This window comes from Ictidomys tridecemlineatus, chromosome 3, assembly GCF_052094955.1.
Source record: "Ictidomys tridecemlineatus isolate mIctTri1 chromosome 3, mIctTri1.hap1, whole genome shotgun sequence".
In the NCBI taxonomy this organism is placed as follows: Eukaryota; Metazoa; Chordata; class Mammalia; order Rodentia; family Sciuridae; genus Ictidomys; species Ictidomys tridecemlineatus.
The window spans coordinates 63800428-63819972 of record NC_135479.1 but is presented as its reverse complement, the minus strand read 5'-3'; the positions used below and the strand labels follow the sequence as shown (position 1 = coordinate 63819972).

Here is a 19545-nt window from a genome sequence, read left to right as displayed (position 1 = left end):
CTGCTGATGGTCTCCCTGGCAGAGTCCTGAGGCAGCACAGAGCAGGAACATGTGTCTATTCCGGTCTCTCTCCCTCTCATAAAGCCACCAGGATTCGGTCACAGGGTCTCCTAATGACCTTATCCCATAGCAACTTCCGTAGGCCACATCTCTAAATGCAAGAGTTGGACTGAGTTTCCTTCATCGTAGCACCGCCCGGTGGGGACCAAGTTTCAACCCATGGAGCCTTGGTGTTGGGGGCAGGGGGTGGTGGTGGCATCCAAACAGCCCAGGGCAGTTCACACCCATGCAAGTTCTCCTCCACGACTTCAGCTTCCACTGGGTCCTCACATGCCAAGTAGGAGACCAGGGCCTGCCTCAGACTGAGACTGGGAACAGGACCATAGACAATCCCCCTGTCCCCACAGTCATGATCATCAATAGTGGTCTACCACGGAGGGAGGGCCCGAAGCATGGGGAGCACCCACTTGGCAGCGGAGGTCCATACAAAAGGAGTAAAACCCAGGGTGGAACAGGAATATTGTGACCTGCATCGTCACCCAAGAGCATAACGCCAGGGGAACCTGAAGCCCTAAAAGTAAACAGTGACTTCAAAATCCAAACCCAGCTGGATTCCTGCCTTAGATGACTCAACCCCTCACTCTAAGAGACTGCAGGAGGAAGACAGGCACATTGCATCAGTCTGCTCTTCTGCAGGTCTAGCATTCAACCAAAAACTGCAAGATAAAACAGCAAGCAAAACCTGTTGGGCTGGGCTGTGGCTCAGTGGCAGAGCACTTGCCTCTCATGTGTGAGGCCCTGGGTTCCATCCTCAGCACCATGTAAAAATAAAGTTTTTTTAAAAAGCCCTCCATCATCAATAGTGGTCTACCACGGAGGGAGGGCCCGAAGCATGGGGAGCACCCACTTGGCAGCGGAGGTCCATACAAAAGGAGTAAAACCCAGGGTGGAACAGGAATATTGTGACCTGCATCGTCACCCAAGAGCATAACACCAGGGGAACCTGAAGCCCTAAAAGTAAACAGTGACTTCAAAATCCAAACCCAGCTGGATTCCTGCCTTAGATGACTCAACCCCTCACTCTAAGAGACTGCAGGAGGAAGACAGGCACCTTTTTTTTTTTTAAAAAAAAGCTCTGGTGGACCACATGCTTAAATAGATGAAGAATTTCAGCAGAGAGAGACACTTCAATGGAGGGAAATGGAAATGTAAAAGAAAAAGTGGCAAGATAAAAAGAATATGCTTTTGATGGGCCCATGAGTAGATTCAACACAGCTGAAGAGAGAATCAGTGAACTTGAAGGTTGATGGAAAGCATCCAAACGGAATCACAAAAAAATATATATATGAGTGATAACAAAATAATAAGGCACCAGAACTTTGAAACAATATTAAAAAGGCACACATTACGAGACCAAAGGTAGAGATTAGTAACATGTGTTTTGTCTGAAATGACACAAGTCAAAGATAACAGAGTAACACCCTTAAAATGCTAAAAGGAAAACCACTGTCAATCTCCAATCTTATACCTAGAAAGAATGTCTTTCAAAAGTAGAAAAGAAAGCAAGCCTTTTCAAACAAAAACTGAGACCAGCATTATAACATTATAAGATAGGTTTAAAGAAGTCCCTCAGATGGAAAGACTGTGCTACCAGGAAGACGCTTTGATGAAGATCCCTTGAAATGAAGGCAAATTAAAAGACATTTATTTTTCTTCTGGCACTGGGAATTGAACCCACTAAGGCACATACATCCCCTGGCCCTTTTAAAAATTTCGAGTCAGGATCTCACTAGGTTGCCCAGTCTGCCCTTAAACTTGGAATCCTCTTGTCTCAGCCTCCTGTAGTTGGGGTTCCAGGCAGGTCCCTGCCCAGCAAGACATTGTTGCTTAAATGTTTAATGCCTCTGAGATACTGTCTTTCTAAAGCAAAAGTAGTAACAATGTCTCATGAGTTTATAGAACTTGTAGAAGTAAAATTTAAGACAACAACAGCACAAAAGATAGGTGGGGGGAATTTAGGGTTGTAAGAATCCTACCCTAAATGCAAAGAGATGCATTACTATTTGAGGGTGGCTGTGATTGATTAAAGATGTCTATGTAAACATGTCTTTTAAAGAGGCACAGACAGATCAGTGTTGCTGTGGAGTCAAGCAGAGGTTGGCAGCCCACAGTTCACATCCCACCTCCCCACCTGTTCTAATCAATCAAGTTTAATTAGATATTATTATTTATTAAAGTCACCCCCGTGGGCTTGCTGACTAGCTGGGGCTGCTTTTGGATTCTTATGGCAGAGTCGAGTAATTGTGGAGTAGTTGCAATGGAGACTGCATGGTCCCCAAGGTCTAAGATACTCTTTTACTGATCCTTTCCAGAAAAAAAAAAAAAAACTTGCTGATCCCCTTGGGGTTGCAGGAGCAAGGTGTCAGTGAGGAGGCTGAGAGAGGTGAGACAATAACCCAGGTGACAATGAAGAGAATTCAAATCACAGAGGTCATGCAAGTGTCTGGAATCAGGATCTATTTTCAAGGTAGAAGCAACACATGGTGGGCAAAATTGACAGTATCTAGGTTTATTTCTAGCAAAGGATACTTTTCTTTTAAAAACAAAACAACAAAGAACTTAGGCCAAGGGTCAACTGAACAAACTATATAAATAACTCTACAAGATTAATTGGGTCTGATTGAAGGTGGATTTGGATGTCAGCATCCTGTTTTCAGCAATCCCTCCCCCACTCCAAGTGGTTCCAGAAGCATCCTACATCCAGACCCCCACCCTCAGGTTCAGATGAGCAGAATTTGAAAACCACAGATCAATAAGGAGAGCCGTCTGCACAGCTTCCAGGCATGCCTTAACTCACAATGCTGCGTCTCTGAGCACACACCAGTGCAGTGGTACTTGGCCAAGTGTGGGTCCACAACGTGACCCTGTGGTGGTGGGGGGGGTGCAGCATGAGAGAGCTCACATACACAATCATGTCTTTACCTTGAAAAACCAGCCTCTACCTCAGAGCAAAGCCTGTCCAAGGAAGGGACATGGCCTTTGTCCTTGGAAAGACCCACAGAGCACTCCAAGGCACATTCCCACCCTGCTGAGTTGTTTATCTACAAATAACAGGAGAGATCTGCAGCGCCAGGTGTCCCTGACTCAGTCAGGCTAGGTGGGGATCCACAGCAACCCCCTAGCAACCACCAATCAGCATGAGACAGGGAAAATACCTGGGATGCCAGATGACCCTCCCAGTAGTTTATGGTGGTTGATAACATGTTGGGAAACCATGTAGTTCAGCACGTACACCTCTTGTGGCCTAAACCAATCAGTTCAAAGGAATCCCCCTCTTGTAGTAACCAATCACCCCTCTCAACTTGTTCCTGCCAGTGAATGTGCTAATCATGTTTTAGAGTTGTTTTATGATTTTCCTGCAGTGTGTGATGATTTGCCTAAAGATGCTATGATGTATGTGAAGTCCCTGCCCTCCCCAAAGATTGTATAAAACTGCTGCAAACCCTGGGCTCAGGGCCTCTCAGCATCACCAGTTGCTCTATGTGCACGGAGGACTGAGCTAGCGCGCAATAAACACATCTTTGCTGCTTACATCGATCTTGGTCTCTGGTGGACTTTGGGGGGTCCCGAATTCCAGCATAACAACCTTACTGTGTAAAGGCTCCTAAGAATAGCTAGGCCACTCAAGGTTTAAGTGCTAATGAAACTGTAGGTTTAAATGCTAATTTTAAAAATTGATACAAAAGAAAAAGTCTCCTGCTGGGGTCCAGTGAACACCCACTGCTCCTGAGAGTTTTGCTACCATCAGCTCCAAATGCCCTTCAGGCCCGTGCATGGGTGTGAACACACACTCACACACACACACACACACACACACACACATATACACATACACGCTGTCCTTTCATGGCCCCACCAAAGGGGCATGGGAGAGAATTTGTTGTTTGTGAAAGAACTCAAGACACCCAAGTCCCTGCTTCTCAGGTGCTGACACCCATCTTCTCTGCAGACCATTCTTCCATCTTTCTGGGCTCTCCCTCTTAAATGAGGCAGCCCCACCAGCTCTCTGGGAAGACCGCCAGAGCCCCAGGTCCCCGGGCAGCTGCATTGGGCCGAGTCGGAGCCAAGGAGGGCGAGGGGTGGATGCCTGAGCTCTTTAGATAGAAGGACCCACCGAGACCCCGGAGGAGTGGGAAAATGTTTATTTTACAGGGAAAAGGGCTCTTGGAGCCGCGACCAGCATGCACAGATGACTTTATTGCGTGTGTGTTTAGGTGTCGGCGACTTACGGTTAGATAAAGAATGTCCATGTCCGAGTTCCGACTCTGGCACTTGTCCCCTCTCCTCTTTCCTCCGTCTGTCCTCCTCCTCTCGATTTCTCTCTCTCTCTCTGCCCCATTCCCTGCCCGTCTCTCACTCCCTCCGTAGTCTCTTCATCTCCCTGCGTCCTGGTCACCCAGCTTTCATTCACCGGGGACTCCGTCCAGGGCGGGCGCGCACACGACACCAAAACCGCCGTTGGTGGTGGCGTGCGCGCAGGGCTGCGGGGCGGCCGTTCCAGCGTGGTGCACCCCGCTGTCCTGGTCCGCAGCCTCCGGAGCCCGCAGCGCGCCCGCGCTCTCCTGGGTGGGCGCCCTGCGCTCGGGGAAGCAGAAGCTGCATGTCTCCACCGGCTCGGGAGGCGCGTCCGCACAGCTGCCAGCCTCCATCGCGGGGTCTGCGGGGACAGGAGAGGACGTCGGCTGGGGGCGACACTACCCTGCACTGCTCTACCCACCCCAGCCCCGCCCGGACTCCAAAAGTGTCCCCTAATCTAGGAACTAAGAGCCACCCCAGGCTCGCCCCTTGGGCACTCGGCTTTCAAATCTTGGCTCTCAAATCTTGGTTCTCACTTAACCCCCCCCAATACACACACCCTTACACACCTATGCCCCCCACTGCATACCCACACCCACTCACAGGGTGCGCCCCCCAACCCATTAGCTCAGAGAGCGTCCTGCGTCCCCGTGTCCCATACCTGCGCTCTCTCTTTCTGCCTAGGCATTTTAACCAAGATGTTAACCAAGAGATACCTTAGGGATGTGTCCCAGACTTCTACCTATTAAGACCTGGCAAACACATCTGCGTCCATTAGCTGCATAGATAGGGCTGGGGATGGAGCTCAGTGGAAGAGCACGTGCTTAGCACGTATGTGCAAGGCCCTGGGTGCAAACCCCAGCGCACGGTCAGGGGAGGGCGGGGACCCTGATTCAGAAGCAGGCGGTGACCGATGTGCGAGTCTGGTCGCACAAGCAGTAAAGAGGACGAGGACCCCGGTGTCAGGCACTTACCGTGGGAGGACTTGTTCCGGGTTCTGCACCGCCCTGCTGTGGGCTGGCTGGAGAGCCCCCCTCCCCTCCTCTTGAGAAAGCAGCCCACGGCCACCAGGAAGCAGCAGAGTATGGTGCAGAGGCAGAGCCCCAGCGTGCTGTAGATCAGGACCAGCTGGTCGGCGCTCAGCTTGGGTCCCACGAGGACTGCAAGACAAGTGCAAGTGCACGACCCTGAGTTCAAGGCCCTTCTCGGGTGGCCAGCAGCCATCCCCACCCCTCCCCTACCCCAGACACCCTCCTGACATTGCACTTCTTTCTCCCTCATTATGCGATTGGAATGGTCCCAGAGACAGATGTGCAGATGACAGCGCAGGAAGAGAGTCTCCCTCTCTTCGGCACCTAGCCCCTCCTCCACCAGGAAGCCTTCCTGGATGAGCTTATGCTTTGAGGGCAGGACCCGCAAGATTACTAACCAGCCCCCCCCCAGCCTTGGGATGCCAGAGAAAGACCCCGTTGCTGGGTCAAAACCCTCCTTTGACATTTTTCCTTATCCCCAAGTTATCCTTCCTGGCCTTTGGAATTGGGACAAGAGCTAGGTCCTGGCGTGGAAGGACAAATAGCTAGATGTAATAAAATATGCATATATTGGACTCATGCAGGCAAACGTGTGCATGATGGGACAAGTTACCGAGCCCATTCTAGGTGCTGGGCACTTTTTTTGCACAAGTATTTTCCTTCATCTTTATCACTGGATAATTGGTTGCCCCCAGTTTAAAAGAAAATTGAGAAATAATTCATCTGCCATCCAGTTCATCCTTTGAAAGTATACATCTCTTTTTTTTTTTTTTTTAAGTTGTTGCCACCTTTGGATCACCGTGAATAGACTGCTAGGGAACGTGCATGGGTGAGGCTTCCGTGGATGTGTTTTTGAATTCTTTTGGGTGTAGACCTAGGAGCTGTGTTGCTGATTCATGACATGATTGCTTAACTTCTTTAAGAAATGCCAGACGGCTTTCCACAGCACCCCTTCGGAGGACTGCATATGTGGCATACGTTAAGGGCACCCAAGTGGCAAATCACTCCCCTCGTGCTAGGCACGTAATTGACACACCGCTTACCCCAGAGGCACAGCCCTGGGCACGAGGACTCCTGTGGCAATCCCAGCATTTGCTCCACAATCCACTCCTCGACTGGTCACCGCAAGCACAGTTAGCAGACATTGCATTGGTGGCTGCCTGTAACCTGCTTAGCTGCTGCCTGAGTATGAATACATGGTAGCTGCTCAATAAAATCAGCCCTGCTTCCTGCCTGGTCTCCAGAGGTCTTGATTAGCAACTCCGCAGCCACACTCTCCTCTGCCCTGTTCTATGGATCTCCTCGCTGGACGAGAGAGAGCCCATGCACACCTCCACCATTTTACACACCATTTTGCAGATGACAAAACTGAATGGCTAAGTGATATTGATTGTTCCCAGTCTTAGATCTGTGACGGGGAGCAGGTCTGATGGAGTCCCAGGCCACAGGGCAAGCACTGCCGCTCATCCTTACACACACTCTTTAGAGTCAAGAGTTGAGGAAGTGACAGGGCTAGCAGGATGCTGGTGTCACCAGGGCATTTACAAGGTGGAGACAGGCGTTCTGGGTGGGCCTGGGGTGCTGTCTTCTATGTGCCTAGAGCTCAGACAGCCCAGAGAAGGGGGCACACATGGTCCTCAGGAGGTGGTGCTCCACCTCTGGAGACTGAGGCTCACTGTTCCCACTGGGCCCTGGGATAAAACACAAATGTCCTACTGGCTGGACCCACAGGACAGAAGCCGGCAGCCTTCACAGCCGAGACAGAATGGCAGCGACAGACAGCCACAGAGCAGAGGTGACTGCGTGGTCATTCCAGGAGGAAGAGCAGACATTTGCACACCTGGAATATTTTCAGCATGAGGTTTGGACGGACCAGACCGCTGTCCACCACATCGGGGCAGAGTTCCCTCCCTTCCCTTCAGGGCTGAGTCGGGACGCATGTCACCCAGGAGGAGGGCCTGGGGTAACCCTGTGCCAGCCTTGGCCCTGCACCTGAGGCAGGCCTGGCCGCCCCTGCTTTTGCTCTCTTGGGAGACCTAAGCGTCAGAGCTGGGCCTCCAAGGTCCCCATCCCTAGCACCATCCCTAGCCTGGTGGCCCCATGAGAGACCCCAAATGAGGCCAGCAGGAGACTGGCCCAGCTAAGCCCCGCCCCCTCCGGATTGCAAAGACTAGTCAACGGCTATTACTTTTAGGGCACTAAGTTTCGGGTGGCTTTTCCATGCCGCACTGGGTGACTCTCAAGAGCCCCTTTGATTTTAGGGGGAGTAAAGACAGGACTTTTCCAGTTTCTCTGCTTTTCCTCTCTGCCCAGACCAATGGTCTCAGGTCTTCCTGGGGGAAGTGAGAAATCGTCCCTACCTAGGACCCTGCTCAGAAGTCAGGCTTTTGAAAGCCCTTGGACTAAGAAGAGAAACGCAGATTAAAACTACCCCCCAAAAAACCTCGTTTTCTACCTGTCCCCCAAGGGGTGTGGGAAAACAGGCGCCTCCCATGTTGCTAGTGCGGGTTGGCTCTTTTCAGGGCCATTTGAAACCATCTGTCACCATTTACTTTTAGTTCTTACTTGTTTAGTACCAAGGATTGAACCCAGGGGGCCCTGTACCACTGAGCTACATCCCAAAATCTTTTAATTTTTATTTTGAGACAGGGGTCTTCACTAAGTTACTGAGGCTGGCCTCAAACTTGAGATCCTCCTGCCTCAGCCTCCTGAGTCATGGGGGATTACAGTCGTGCACCACTGTGCCCAGTCATCTGCCACCATTTAAAATGTAATTTTCTGATTCCTTTGACTGCCACTCTCATGTCCCCCTACCTACACACAGGATCACTCTACCCTGATCCCAGAGGGCAAAGGAGCTCAGTCAAAAGCACATTTTGGGAATGGAACCCAGGGCCTCACACATGGTAGGCAGGCACTCTCCTGTGAGCAAGCTTTGTCAGTGGTTGTATCTTTTTTTTTTGGCGGATGTTAGGGATTGAACCCAGGGCCTTGTGCTTACGAGGCAAGTTCTCTACCCACTGAGCTATATCCCCAGCATCAAGCAAGCTTTGTCAGAATTGATGCCCATGAAAATCAACCTCCCAGAAGATGGCCCCTGGTTGCAGTTCCCAGATCCTACCACCAGAGGGCACTGTGCACAGCTTCTGCCCTCCAGAGGGCCCCGCAGGTCCCAGGCAGAGTTCATTTCTAAGCCAGTTTTTGTGAATTTCGCTTTGCTTTTTCGCCTTATGTCTGTCTTTTAAAAAACTGTCTTCAAAGCCATCTCTCACTTAAAAATAGAATTTCCACAGCCTGCTTGCTGTCCCAGCTCCGGCTGGAGCTGTGCCTCTCCACCATATTATAAATGTTCAGCTGGCCTGGGTCACTCCAAAGTGGCTCCCAGGTCCCGGCTCTGTCCCCACCAGGGGGCGCTGCTGAGTAAGTTAGAGGGGGCTACTGTTTTGGACTTAGCCTCCTCCTGCACCGGGTCCTCCCAGAACCAGGCTAAAGATGGAAGTGGAACCTGGGTAATGTTGGTGCGCACCTGTGATCCCTGTGACTTGGGAGGCTGAGGCAGGAGGATTGCAAGTTTGAGGCCCAAACCCGGGCAACTCAGCAAAGACCCTGGGCATGTAGCTCAGTGATAGAGTACCCCTGGGTTCAATCCTCAGTCCCAAGGAGAAAAAAAAAAAAATTCAAAAGGGAGTCATTCACACGAAAGAAGAAACCAAGCTAAAAGAAACCAAGCTGTTTATCTGACCTTCCAAGCAATCAGGAAAGATGAGAGAAGGGTCCGATTTTCCCACAGCCCAGTTCCAACCCGCAGGGTAAGGAAGTTCCTGTGTCTTCCACCAGGGAAGGTGGCCTGCAGGCACCCGACGTGAGCCAAGCAGTTCTGTGTCTATGTCTCTCTCCCCGTCGTCGGGGGTAAAGATCCAAGTTCTCCAGATCAGACGCCATCCAGAGCTCAGCACACACAGGGTCCTGGCTGTCCCCAAGCCTGTCACATGGGAACACTCGAAGTGCCCCGGGGGACGTCTCTTTCCCTTACAGTGCACCCCCCCACACACCCCCCCAAGAGACGTCCCCTCGTGACCTGCACATGTGACGACAGAGTCTCTGCAGAACGTAATGAATTGAGGACCTGGAGACTAGATGGCCCTGGACGAGGGTGGGTCCCAGATCCAATGACCAGTGTCCCCAGAAGACGGGGGAGGAGAGAGGCAGACACAGAGGAGGCCAGGAGTAGAGACTGGGGTGAAGACGGGAATAGAGCCCGAGTGATGGGGCCGCAAGCCCAGGAATGCCTGCAGGCCACCTGAAGCTGGAGGATGGACAGAGCCCAGCCCTGGGCAGACCTTGGTTCTGACCTCCTGCCTCTAGAGCTGTGGCTGGGTCCACCTGTGTCGTTCGGAGTCACTCCGTCTGTGGAGCAAGGTCACCGCAGCCACAGGAAGCTACCCAGGTCACCTGCAAGGACAGCTGGCTCTCATGTGCCACACACACACACACACACACACACACACACACACACACACACACGGCAAATGGGAAGTCACCGGAGCCTCCAGAGAGCCCCAGGAGGGCATTATGGGTGGGGACAGTTGGGAAGGAGCATCCTGAAACTTCCCCATGTCACCCAGGTCTTGGCCTCGCCCCACCTCCTCATGTCACACCTCTGTTCCGCTCAGGTCCTTGTTATCTGTGGCCAGACATAGCACTCACTCGGGACCCTTGCTGCCATCCGTGTCCCCAGAGGCCACGGGAAAATCGCCTCCCAGCCCCCTTCTGACCTCTTGTCCAGTTGCTGCGTCCCTGCCTCGAGCCGGACACTGGCCTCCCCAGCCCGGCAAGAGAGTCCCTCTGTCATGTGGCACCTCGCCCCTCCCCCTGCCATCTCCAGCCACCCCTGGCTGCTAGCTGTTCTGCCTCATTCCCCCTCCTCCTTTCTCTGTCCCTTTCCAGGCCACCAGACCTGCTAGAGAAGTGGATGATGGATCACTGCGTTCCTGTCCCCCCTAGAAAAAAATAATATGTAGATACCGGGATTGTACCCAGGGGCGCTTAACCACTGAGCAACATCCCCAGCCCTTCTGTCAATTTTTTATTCTGAGACAGGATCTCCACGAAGCTGCTTTAGGGCCTTGCTAAAGGGGCTGAGGCTGGTCTTGAACTTGTGATCCTCCTGCCTCAGCCTCCTGAGCCACTGGGGTTACAGGCGTGCGAGAGATCAGTCTATCCTTAGCGTAAGTCCTGTCTGTTGTCTCTCCCTCCGTGAGACTCTGGCCTCCCCCGAGGCACGGCAGTCCTGCGTGGGCGGCCTGAGAATCCTGAAATCCATTGAGGTGGGCCTCGCAGTGCAGGGTACGGGTGGTGGGGGCAGACCAACCTGACCTCTGCTCCCTCCCCTCCGGTAGGTCCACATCTGGGTCTGTCCCCTGTGCATGTGGCCCCGACTTCCTGTCTACAATCCACGCCAGCCCGGCCCCTGCCCCGGCAGCCCACAGAGATAGGAGAGGAGAGAGCAGAGAGATCTCAGCCACAGGCCACCAGGGAGATGCCTGGCAGGGAGGGACAGGGGACAGCAAGAGAATCACCAAGTCTCTGAGGCTCTGGGAGGGCCTGTGGTGTCCCCCGGTGACACCACGGTTCAGCCAAAGCTGCAGGGTGAGGCGCAGGAAGGCTGACCCCCCGCTCCTGACCTCCCAACCTGTCCTTATGCACCCCACCTACACGTCCTGGGAGCTCTGGTCCTTGCAGCCAAGATGAAGCCCCAAGTACCTTCTGGTGAGGGGCTTGGCTGGTGGTCCCAAGCAGGATGTGACTCACCTCCTCCTAAGGGCAACCGGTCACCCTCAGGAATCAGCGATCCCACCCATGGGTCCTGCTCTGGGTCCTCCGGCTGTTGCTGGGTGGACCGAGCCCAACTCTGTCACATACTTGCTATGTGACTCTCCAGGGAACTGCTGTTTGATAGGCCAAGGGCAGCTCCAAGGTCGTCTCGGGTGCTCCCGACTCCACACAGAGTCCCCCTCCCCCCTTCCTAACACCACGCAACAGGGTAGGGAGTCTCCAGGTGTCTGCTGGGCGGATCAATTCGATTATTTTTGACACCTGGCCCTCAGCGGCTGCCCAGCTGGGCAGACTCTTCTCACTATGTCCACAATGGCCATAAAGTTTTGTTTGGCTTAGTCATAGCTCTTCCTTCTCATTCAAAGGAATTCTCCGTTGTCCCTCACCGGAGGCTGAGACTGGGTGTGGAGGCCGGGGGTGGCCTCCTGGCACAGTGCTCACGTAGGCTGGGCTGCTCACGTTTCAAAAACTTGCTCATCTGAGGATGGCCTGAAATCCCAGCCACTCAGGAGGCTGAGGCAGGAGGATCGCGAGTTCAAAGGCAGCCTCGGCAAAAGCGAGGCCCTAAGCAACTGAGTGAGACTCTGTCTCTAAATAAAATACAAAACAGGGCTGGGGGATGTGGCTCAGTGGTCGAGTGTCCACTGAGTTCAATCCCGAGTACCCACCCCTCCAAAAAAAATCACATGGTACTCCATAAATTGTAGAATTCTGTGTGAGTTAAAATATACTAAAAAGTGTCATGTATAACTAATCCATACAAATGAAAGAATAGATGAAAAGTTTTAAAAGAAAGAACCTCAGTAGCCTCCATTACAAGTCAGGCCATTTCTTCTCCTCCTTTCTTGCCCACACACTTGTGGAAATTTTATCTAAATTGTTTTGCTATCCTGGGTTGACTACCCTGGCTTCTGACCATTTGCCTGGACTCTGGGCTTCTTATATCGCAGACTCTTCGTTTTTTTTTTTTTTTTAATATATGTTTTTTAGTTGTCGATGGACCTTTATTTTATTTATTTATGTCCGGTGCTGAGAATCAGATCCAGTGCCTCACACGTGTGCCAGGCAAAGGCTCTACCACGGAGCTACAGCGACCCCAGCCCTGCAGACCCTTCTGACCAGGCTTGGTGGCCAGCCTCCTGTGCATTCTGGCCCTCCCCACCCCAGGCTTACCTGGACCTGCCTCTGAGCCTCTGTGTTCCAATCCCTGGTACCTTCCTGAGTTGTCTGACCTGGTTTCCGTCTCCCCCATCTGTGGCCTCCTGAGCTGGGGTGGAAGGTTCACTCGACTCCGGAGTTTGTTCTCACAGAAGTATTCACATGGCTTTGGGTGCTGTCCGCAGATGGGGGTGCAGCTGACGCAGTCTTTCAGGAGACGGTCGTAATATTTACCTTGCTCCTTGAGGCAACTGAGGGACTCTGGGAAACAGAAGGGAGTGATGGGTGACATGGGCCTGCAGGAGCTCTGGGTCTCATCTCAAAGGACATCAAAGTTAAAAAAAAAAGCCACAGTCCAACTCAAATAGCAATCCCAGAATAATCCAAGTCTTTTTACAAATCGAATTTATACAAACGGAAGGCTATGAATCATCCTCCAAGTGCTGCTGTGGCTGCATCACACACATTTTAATACATAGTGTTTTTCCTGAATCTAGTTCAAAATGATTTTTTTCTTTTTATTATTACTTCTTCTTTGGCCTATAGATTCTTTAAAAAACTCTTCTTTTTTAAAAATAAATAAATAAATAAATAAATATTTTTTAAAAAAAGATTCCATTTCTTAGTTTTCAAGCCTAGGAAGATTTCTACTTATCTTTTAAAAGTGATAAACTAGATTCTTCAATTGCCTTCATTGTCATTCTTTACTTGCCTTTTCCAAACCCCATCAAGAAGAAATATATCTCCAATTAGCATAAGGAACAGAGGGGAAGGTCAGAGTCCTCTTTGGCAAGTTGCGGGAGGGGATTGAAAGACAGGTGGGAATGCTCACATGAGTAGCATTTTATTATTTTAAAAATAAATGGGAATGTCAGCCGCTAGAAGAAGTATCAGTGCCAAGGAGCAGAAGCCAAGAAAACTAAAAGCCCAAGCCATTGACCTTCAAGAGCCCGACAGAACCTACACCAAGGATACAGAGAACTCTATTTAAGGGCTCCTTGAGGGCGCAGCTCAATGGTGGAGCGCTTGCCTAACATGCACAAGGCCCGGGTTCCAGCCCCCGCACTGCCCCAAAATAAAAATAGCTGGGACAATCAGTTTACCTTCTAGAAAGCCTGAGAATATTTTTATTTCCACAAGTAAACTTTCTTTTAAGATTCCATTTAGGGGCTGGGATTGTGGCTCAGTGGTAGAGCGCTTGCCTAGCACGGGCAGGACCCAGGTTCGATCCTCAGCACCACATAAAAATAAAGGCCCAGCTACACCTAAAAAATAAATATTAAAGAAAAATAAATTTTTTTAAAAAAAGATTCCATTTATAGGGGCTGGGGTTGTGGCTCAGCAGTAGAATGTTTGCCTAGGGCATGCGAGGCCCTGGGTTTGATCCTCAGTACCACATGAAAATAAAATAAAGGCATTGTGTCCATCTACAACTAAAAAAAAAAAAAAACTATAGTTTATGTTTTAGGGGACCTGGTGTGGGAGGGATTCATGATCTAGTATTTACAGGTAAAAATGATATTTTAAAATTCACTGTAAAATATTCAAGCAAAAAAATGATTTGGAAAATAAAAAGGCAGGGGGCTGGGATGTGGCTCAAGCAGTAGCGCGCTCGCCTAGCATGCGTGCGGCCCGGGTTCGATCCTCAGCAGCACCACATACCAACAAAGATGTTGTGTCCGCCGAGAACTAAGAAAAAAATAAATAAATGTAAAAAAAAAAAAAAGAAAATAAAAAGGCAGGATTTTAATGATTTTTTTTTAAAGCTGATCATGGGGACACAGAGCTAACTCTTGTGTTTTTGCACATTGGACCATTTCTATAATAAAATGAAAATGACCAGAAGGGCCTCATTCCCAGTGCAGAGTCTCGGGAGACCGCTGATATTGGCTCTGAGACCTGAACGTTGGGTAGGAGGGAGTTGAGGGAAGATGAATGAGGAAAATGCATTTCAAGTGGAGGGCAGGGCATATGCAAAGGACCCGGGGCAGGAAAGAACACAGCCCCTTCAGGAAACTGAAAGGAGGAAAGTGGCGAGAGTCGAATGAGGGGGTGAAGAATGAGGGGGTGCATTTCCTTCTCCTGACCCCACTTCTCAGCTGCCGGACGGCCATGGGGCCAGAGGAAGCTTTGGGGGGGAAGTAAGGTGTGGGGAGGTCCAGCTGTTCCCTGGGCTCAGGCCCCAGAACTCACTGCAGAAGGCTGTGCAGGTGCTCGGTCTCCGTTGGGCGCAGATTGGCCTGCAGGACATGCAGCCGTTCAGCAAGGAGTCCCAGTACTTCTCTTCAGGGCAGGATCTCATAGCCACCCCGAGCCACAGGCCCTGTGGAGCTGAGAGGCAGGGAGCATAAGGGTGGCTGGCAACAGATTCCCAGGGACTATTCCCTGGGTCTCTCTCGGTGGGCAGAGGGCACCCAGGCAGAGCTGGCTCCCCATTCCAGCTGCACTGACTGGTGCCACCTCACCTTTCCATGCCCGAGTTTCCCCCATCTACGAAATGCTTATTCTGAGAGTCCCTCCCTCCTTCACGTCAGCTGCACCCTGCCTGGCCGTGCTCTCTGCCCTCCTTCCATGCTCTGCCTCTTTCTGCCACAGGACCTTTGCACACGCTGTTCCCATTACATAAAAGGCTCTTCTTTCCCCCCAACCCACAACCCCTCCCCATCCTCAAGATTTCTGAAGCTTTTTTTTTTTTTTTTTTTTTGTCTTCAGGGAAGACCTTTGTGACTCCCCCGACCCTGTGACAAGCCACTTTTGCTTGTCACTGAGATAACTTTCCTTTCGCGCTGTGTCTTGCATCAAGCGGAACAGAGAGTCTGGATGGAATTGCTAGGTCCTCAGGACCTGGAGAGTGCCCAGGGCATAGCAAGGGCTCATGAAAGGAATGGATTTTTTTTTTTTAAAGCCGACTTTACCTACAGCAAACACTCTGTCAATGTTTCCTCCCTTCCTTTTTTCTTATTTAGTGTGGTGTGAAACACAGACAGGGACGTGTGCAAAGTGCACAAGCCTTCCACATACAGTTTGGTGACCCTGGATCCATGCTATCATTTCAGCCCACTGTGGAGGGAGACGGGCAGGTCCCTGCACCCTGGACCACTCCCTGGGGCCACCTCTCATCCCAGGCTCTTCCCAGGGGCCCCTAATGTTTTGCTTTTTTGCTTCCTTTGTTGCAATGCTGGGGTCAAACGAGGCAAATGCTCTGCAGGGAGCTGCATCTCCAGTCCTGCTCTTCCGACTTCTTATCCCCGCCCTTCTAGAACTTTCCTGTCTGGCTTTCTCTGCCCACACAATTTCCGAGTCTCACCTGCGCCGGTGCTTGGCAGCCTGTACGTACTCAGGCCGAGATGCAGCACTTCTTTGATAAAAAATGTTCTGTCTGTTCTTAGGACACCGGCCTCTCCCTTCTCTGAACCCAGGAGCACTTTACTCCGGAGCTGCATCCCCAGCCCCCCTTTTATTTATTTATTTCTTTCCAGACAGGGTCTTACTAAGTGGCCCCGGGCTGGCCTTGAACTTGCCATCCTCCCGCTCAGTCCCCTGAGTCTCTGGGACTGCAGGTGTGCACCCCTGTGCCTGCTCCCAGCATTTCTTATTCTCTATCCGGGAGAGCGTGAGGGATGTCCCCCTGAGCAACTCTTTCCGCCTCCGTCTTCAACAGCTGGGAATCAGCAGACGGAAAGAACTCAAACCCAGCCAACCGAAGTCGGGCACCTGGGGCCAGAGGAGGTGAGGCAGGAAGCACAAGAAGAGCTCCATTCCCTGGTCCCCAAATCCTGGAAGGCAGCAGTGGGGAGGCCATTGCCCAAGTTCCTGGTTAGCATCTGCTGGAGCCAGGTTGGGCCAGAAGGCCCTGATCCTTATGATATCAGGGTTGTGGGTTCTGGTTGCTGACTCTGCTGGTCTGGATCACTCAGGGCCAGCACCACGGTGAACCCCACAGGGCTGACGTGGCTTCTGGGGAGGATCCCGGGTGACCACCAAGCTAGAGGAACAGAGACTTCAGTGACGGTGCACAGCAAGGAACACATACCGTGTGCAAAAAGAGTTTGAAAAAGTCACAAGTGAATGGCTCCAGTCCTTCATGAGCAAGAGCCAGTCCCCGGGGAGTGGGGGAAACCAGATTTCCAGAGTTACCACAGCATAATACGCAAAATGTCCAGTTCTCCAAAATATCACAGGCCTAGAAACGCTCACAGGAGATGAAGAACGTGACATTACGTTATCTCCACAGAAGGCTGGATGTACATTGGAGCCATCAGCCAAAGGTGTTGAATCAGGGATCTTGACTATGTTCAAGGTAGATCAAGGAAATCACGGGCAAAGAACTAAAGGAAATAGGAAAACCATGTCTGAATAAAAAAAAGAACATGTACACTCACACACTGCTGGTAGATCTGCAAATTGGTGCAGCCAATTTGGAAGGCAGTATGGAGATTCCTTGGAAAGCTGGGAATGGAACCACCATTTGACCCAGATGTCCCTCTTCTCAGTCTATGCCCAAAAGACCTAAGAAGAGCATACTACAGGGACACAGCCACAATGTTTATAGCAGCACAATTCACAATTGCTAGACTGTGGAACCAACCTAGATGCCCTTCAGCGGATGAATGGATAAAATAAAAATGTGGCATTTATACACAATGGAATATTGCACAGCAATAAAAAATAACAAGATCATGGCATTTGCAGGGAAATGGATGGCATTAGAGCAGATTATGCTAAGTGTATGAAGATGTGAGGGGGGAAAAAAGAACAGCATCACCTTAGCTTGGGTAGAGAGAAAGGATGGGAGGGGCAGGAGGGGAAGGGGGTATAGGAAGGGCAGCAGAATAAAACAGACATTAGTATTGCTGTGGGTATGTGCGTGACTGCATGACCAATGTGATTCTGCAAACTGTACACTCAGAAAAATGAGAAATCATACCCCATTTGATTCAAATGTGTGATCTGTCAAGGTCATTGTATTGTCATGTGTAACTAATTAAAACAAATACACGGCCAGGAGTGGATCTGAACGTAGACCGTGGACCCCAGGTGGCGTGTCCCCCGTGTGGGTTGACTGTGACCAAGGTACCCGTTCTGTTCAGAGGGGGAAGCGGCCTGTGTTTTGAGGCAGGATGAGAGTCGATGGGAACTCTTTGTACTCAATTTTCCTGCGAAACTGAAACTGCTCTAAAAATAGTCTCTCTCTCTCTCTCTCTCTCTCTCCCTCCCTCCCTCCCTCTCTCTCTCTCTCTGTCTCTGTCTCTCTCTGTCTCTCTGTCTCTCTGTCTCTCTGTCTCTGTCTCTCTCTCTCTCTCTCTCTCTCTCTCTCTCTCTCTCTCTCTTTTATTTTTAAAAGGAACCAAACCGAAATTCTGGAACTGAAAAGTACAATGATGGAATGAAAAAACTCACTAGAGGGAGTTATCAGAAAATTTAATAAGCAGGCAGAAGAAAGGATGGGTGAACCTGAAGATAGGTCCGTTGAAGTTATTGTTATGTAGAACAGGAATAAAAAAAAAACAGACTTGGGATAAAAATGAACTAACTCTCAAGGGCCTGTAGGATCCCTCACAGACATACTTATAAGAGTTCCACAAGGAAGAGAGATAAAAGGGTAGAACATTTGAAGAAATGGTGGCCCCCCCCCCAAAAAATACTAGCAAGACAGAATCCAAAGGCACATCCAAAAGATTCTTCACCATAATCAAGTTGGGTTCATACCAGAGATGCAAGGATCATTCAATATAGGTGAATCAATAAATGTGATATGTCACATAACAGAAGGAAGAACGATCATTTGGTCATCTCTAGAGACTCAGAAAGAAGCACTTATTAAAAATTTAAATTCGTTGATCATAAAACCTCTCCATGCATTAGGTGTACAAGGAGTGTACCTCACGGGTGTGGCTCGGTGTCAGAGCACTTGCCTGGCATGCACAAGGTCCTGGGGTCCAGACCCAGCACCTAGAACAAAAATAAAATCCCAAACAAGAAGGAATGGATACCTCCACACCCTAAAACCCGTGCATGACAAACCTTGCTAATACAGCAAAGAGGAAAAGGTTGAAGGATTTTCCCCTAAAATCTAAAATGAGACAAGGATGTCTGTGCTTTCCTCTTGTATTCAATGGAGCTCTGGAAGTACTAACCAGATCAACCAGGTAAGAGGAAGAAAGGAAGGCACACCAATTGGAGATGTCACTAAAATTGTCCTCGTTGGCAGATGGCATAATCTCATACTTAGGGAAACGTGAAGAATCCACAGAAACACCATCAGAACTCGTAAACGAGCTGGGAGTGACGGCACAGAACCTGTGATCTTAGTTACTTTAGGAAGGTCAGACAGTAGGATCGTAAATTCAAAAAAAAAAAAAAAAGGGGGGGGGCTGGGGATGTGGCTCAAGTGGTAGCGCGCTCGCCTGGCATGCGTGCGGCCGGGGTTCGATCCTCAGCACCACATACAAACAAAGATGTTGTGTCCGCCGAGAACTAAAAAATAAATATTAAAAATTCTCTCTCTCTCTCTCTCCTCTCTCACTCTCTCTCTCTCTCTCTCTCCCTCTCTCTCTCTCTCTCCTCTCTCACTCTCTCTTTAAAAAAAAAAAGTCAAAACTGTTACAGAGATCAGGAGTGGGACCCCCACTCAAACATAGTGGGACCCCCATCTCAAACGTCACCAATTGCAAAACTGACCAATGTTCAGTGGAGCTGTAGACTATAAAGTCCGATATACAAAAATCACGGTGCTTCTACATTCCAACCGCAAGCCAGATGAAAAAGGAATCAAGAAATCCCATTCACCATCGTGACAAAGGAACAAAGGAAAGACCTAGAAATAAATCAGACCAAGGAGGTAAAAAAAAATAAAATAAAAAGATCTCTGCCATGAAAACCAAGATACTGACGAAAGAAATTCAAGAAGACACAAGCCGATAGGAAGACATTCCGCGTTTAATGTATCCTAAAACGCCCCATTGTCATATTGGGAGGTGTTCCAACTACCCAGATTCAAATGCCATCTTCATCAAAGTACTAATGATGTTCTTTACAGAAATGGGGAGCGGGGAACACAGTCCTAAACATCTGTATGGAACCACAAAAGAAAATGAGCATGAAGAGGTGATCTACAGAATAGGGAAAAAAAATAATCTAACAAGGGTTACTATCCAGAACTTAT

The 19545-nt window shown here is 50.1% G+C and overlaps 1 protein-coding gene and 1 long non-coding RNA gene across 2 annotated transcripts in view; both read right to left on the bottom strand.

The window, feature by feature from the left end:
- LOC120884255 (uncharacterized) overlaps positions 1-18857 on the bottom strand; it is a 205936-nt gene extending 187079 nt beyond the window's left edge. Inside the window, exon 1 of the long non-coding RNA XR_013436424.1 lies at positions 18788-18857. This is a non-coding gene — a long non-coding RNA (uncharacterized LOC120884255). The remainder of the gene's footprint in view (positions 1-18787) is intronic.
- Tnfrsf13b (TNF receptor superfamily member 13B) lies at positions 4185-14708 on the bottom strand. The gene is made up of 4 exons (XM_078041280.1): positions 14574-14708; positions 12396-12641; positions 5331-5516; positions 4185-4717 (listed from the first exon to the last, which is right to left on the bottom strand). Exons 1-4 carry the CDS (start codon positions 14680-14682, stop codon positions 4464-4466), a joined length of 795 nt encoding a protein of 264 aa, XP_077897406.1. The 5' UTR covers positions 14683-14708; the 3' UTR covers positions 4185-4463.
- Positions 18858-19545: the final 688 nt, after the last annotated feature.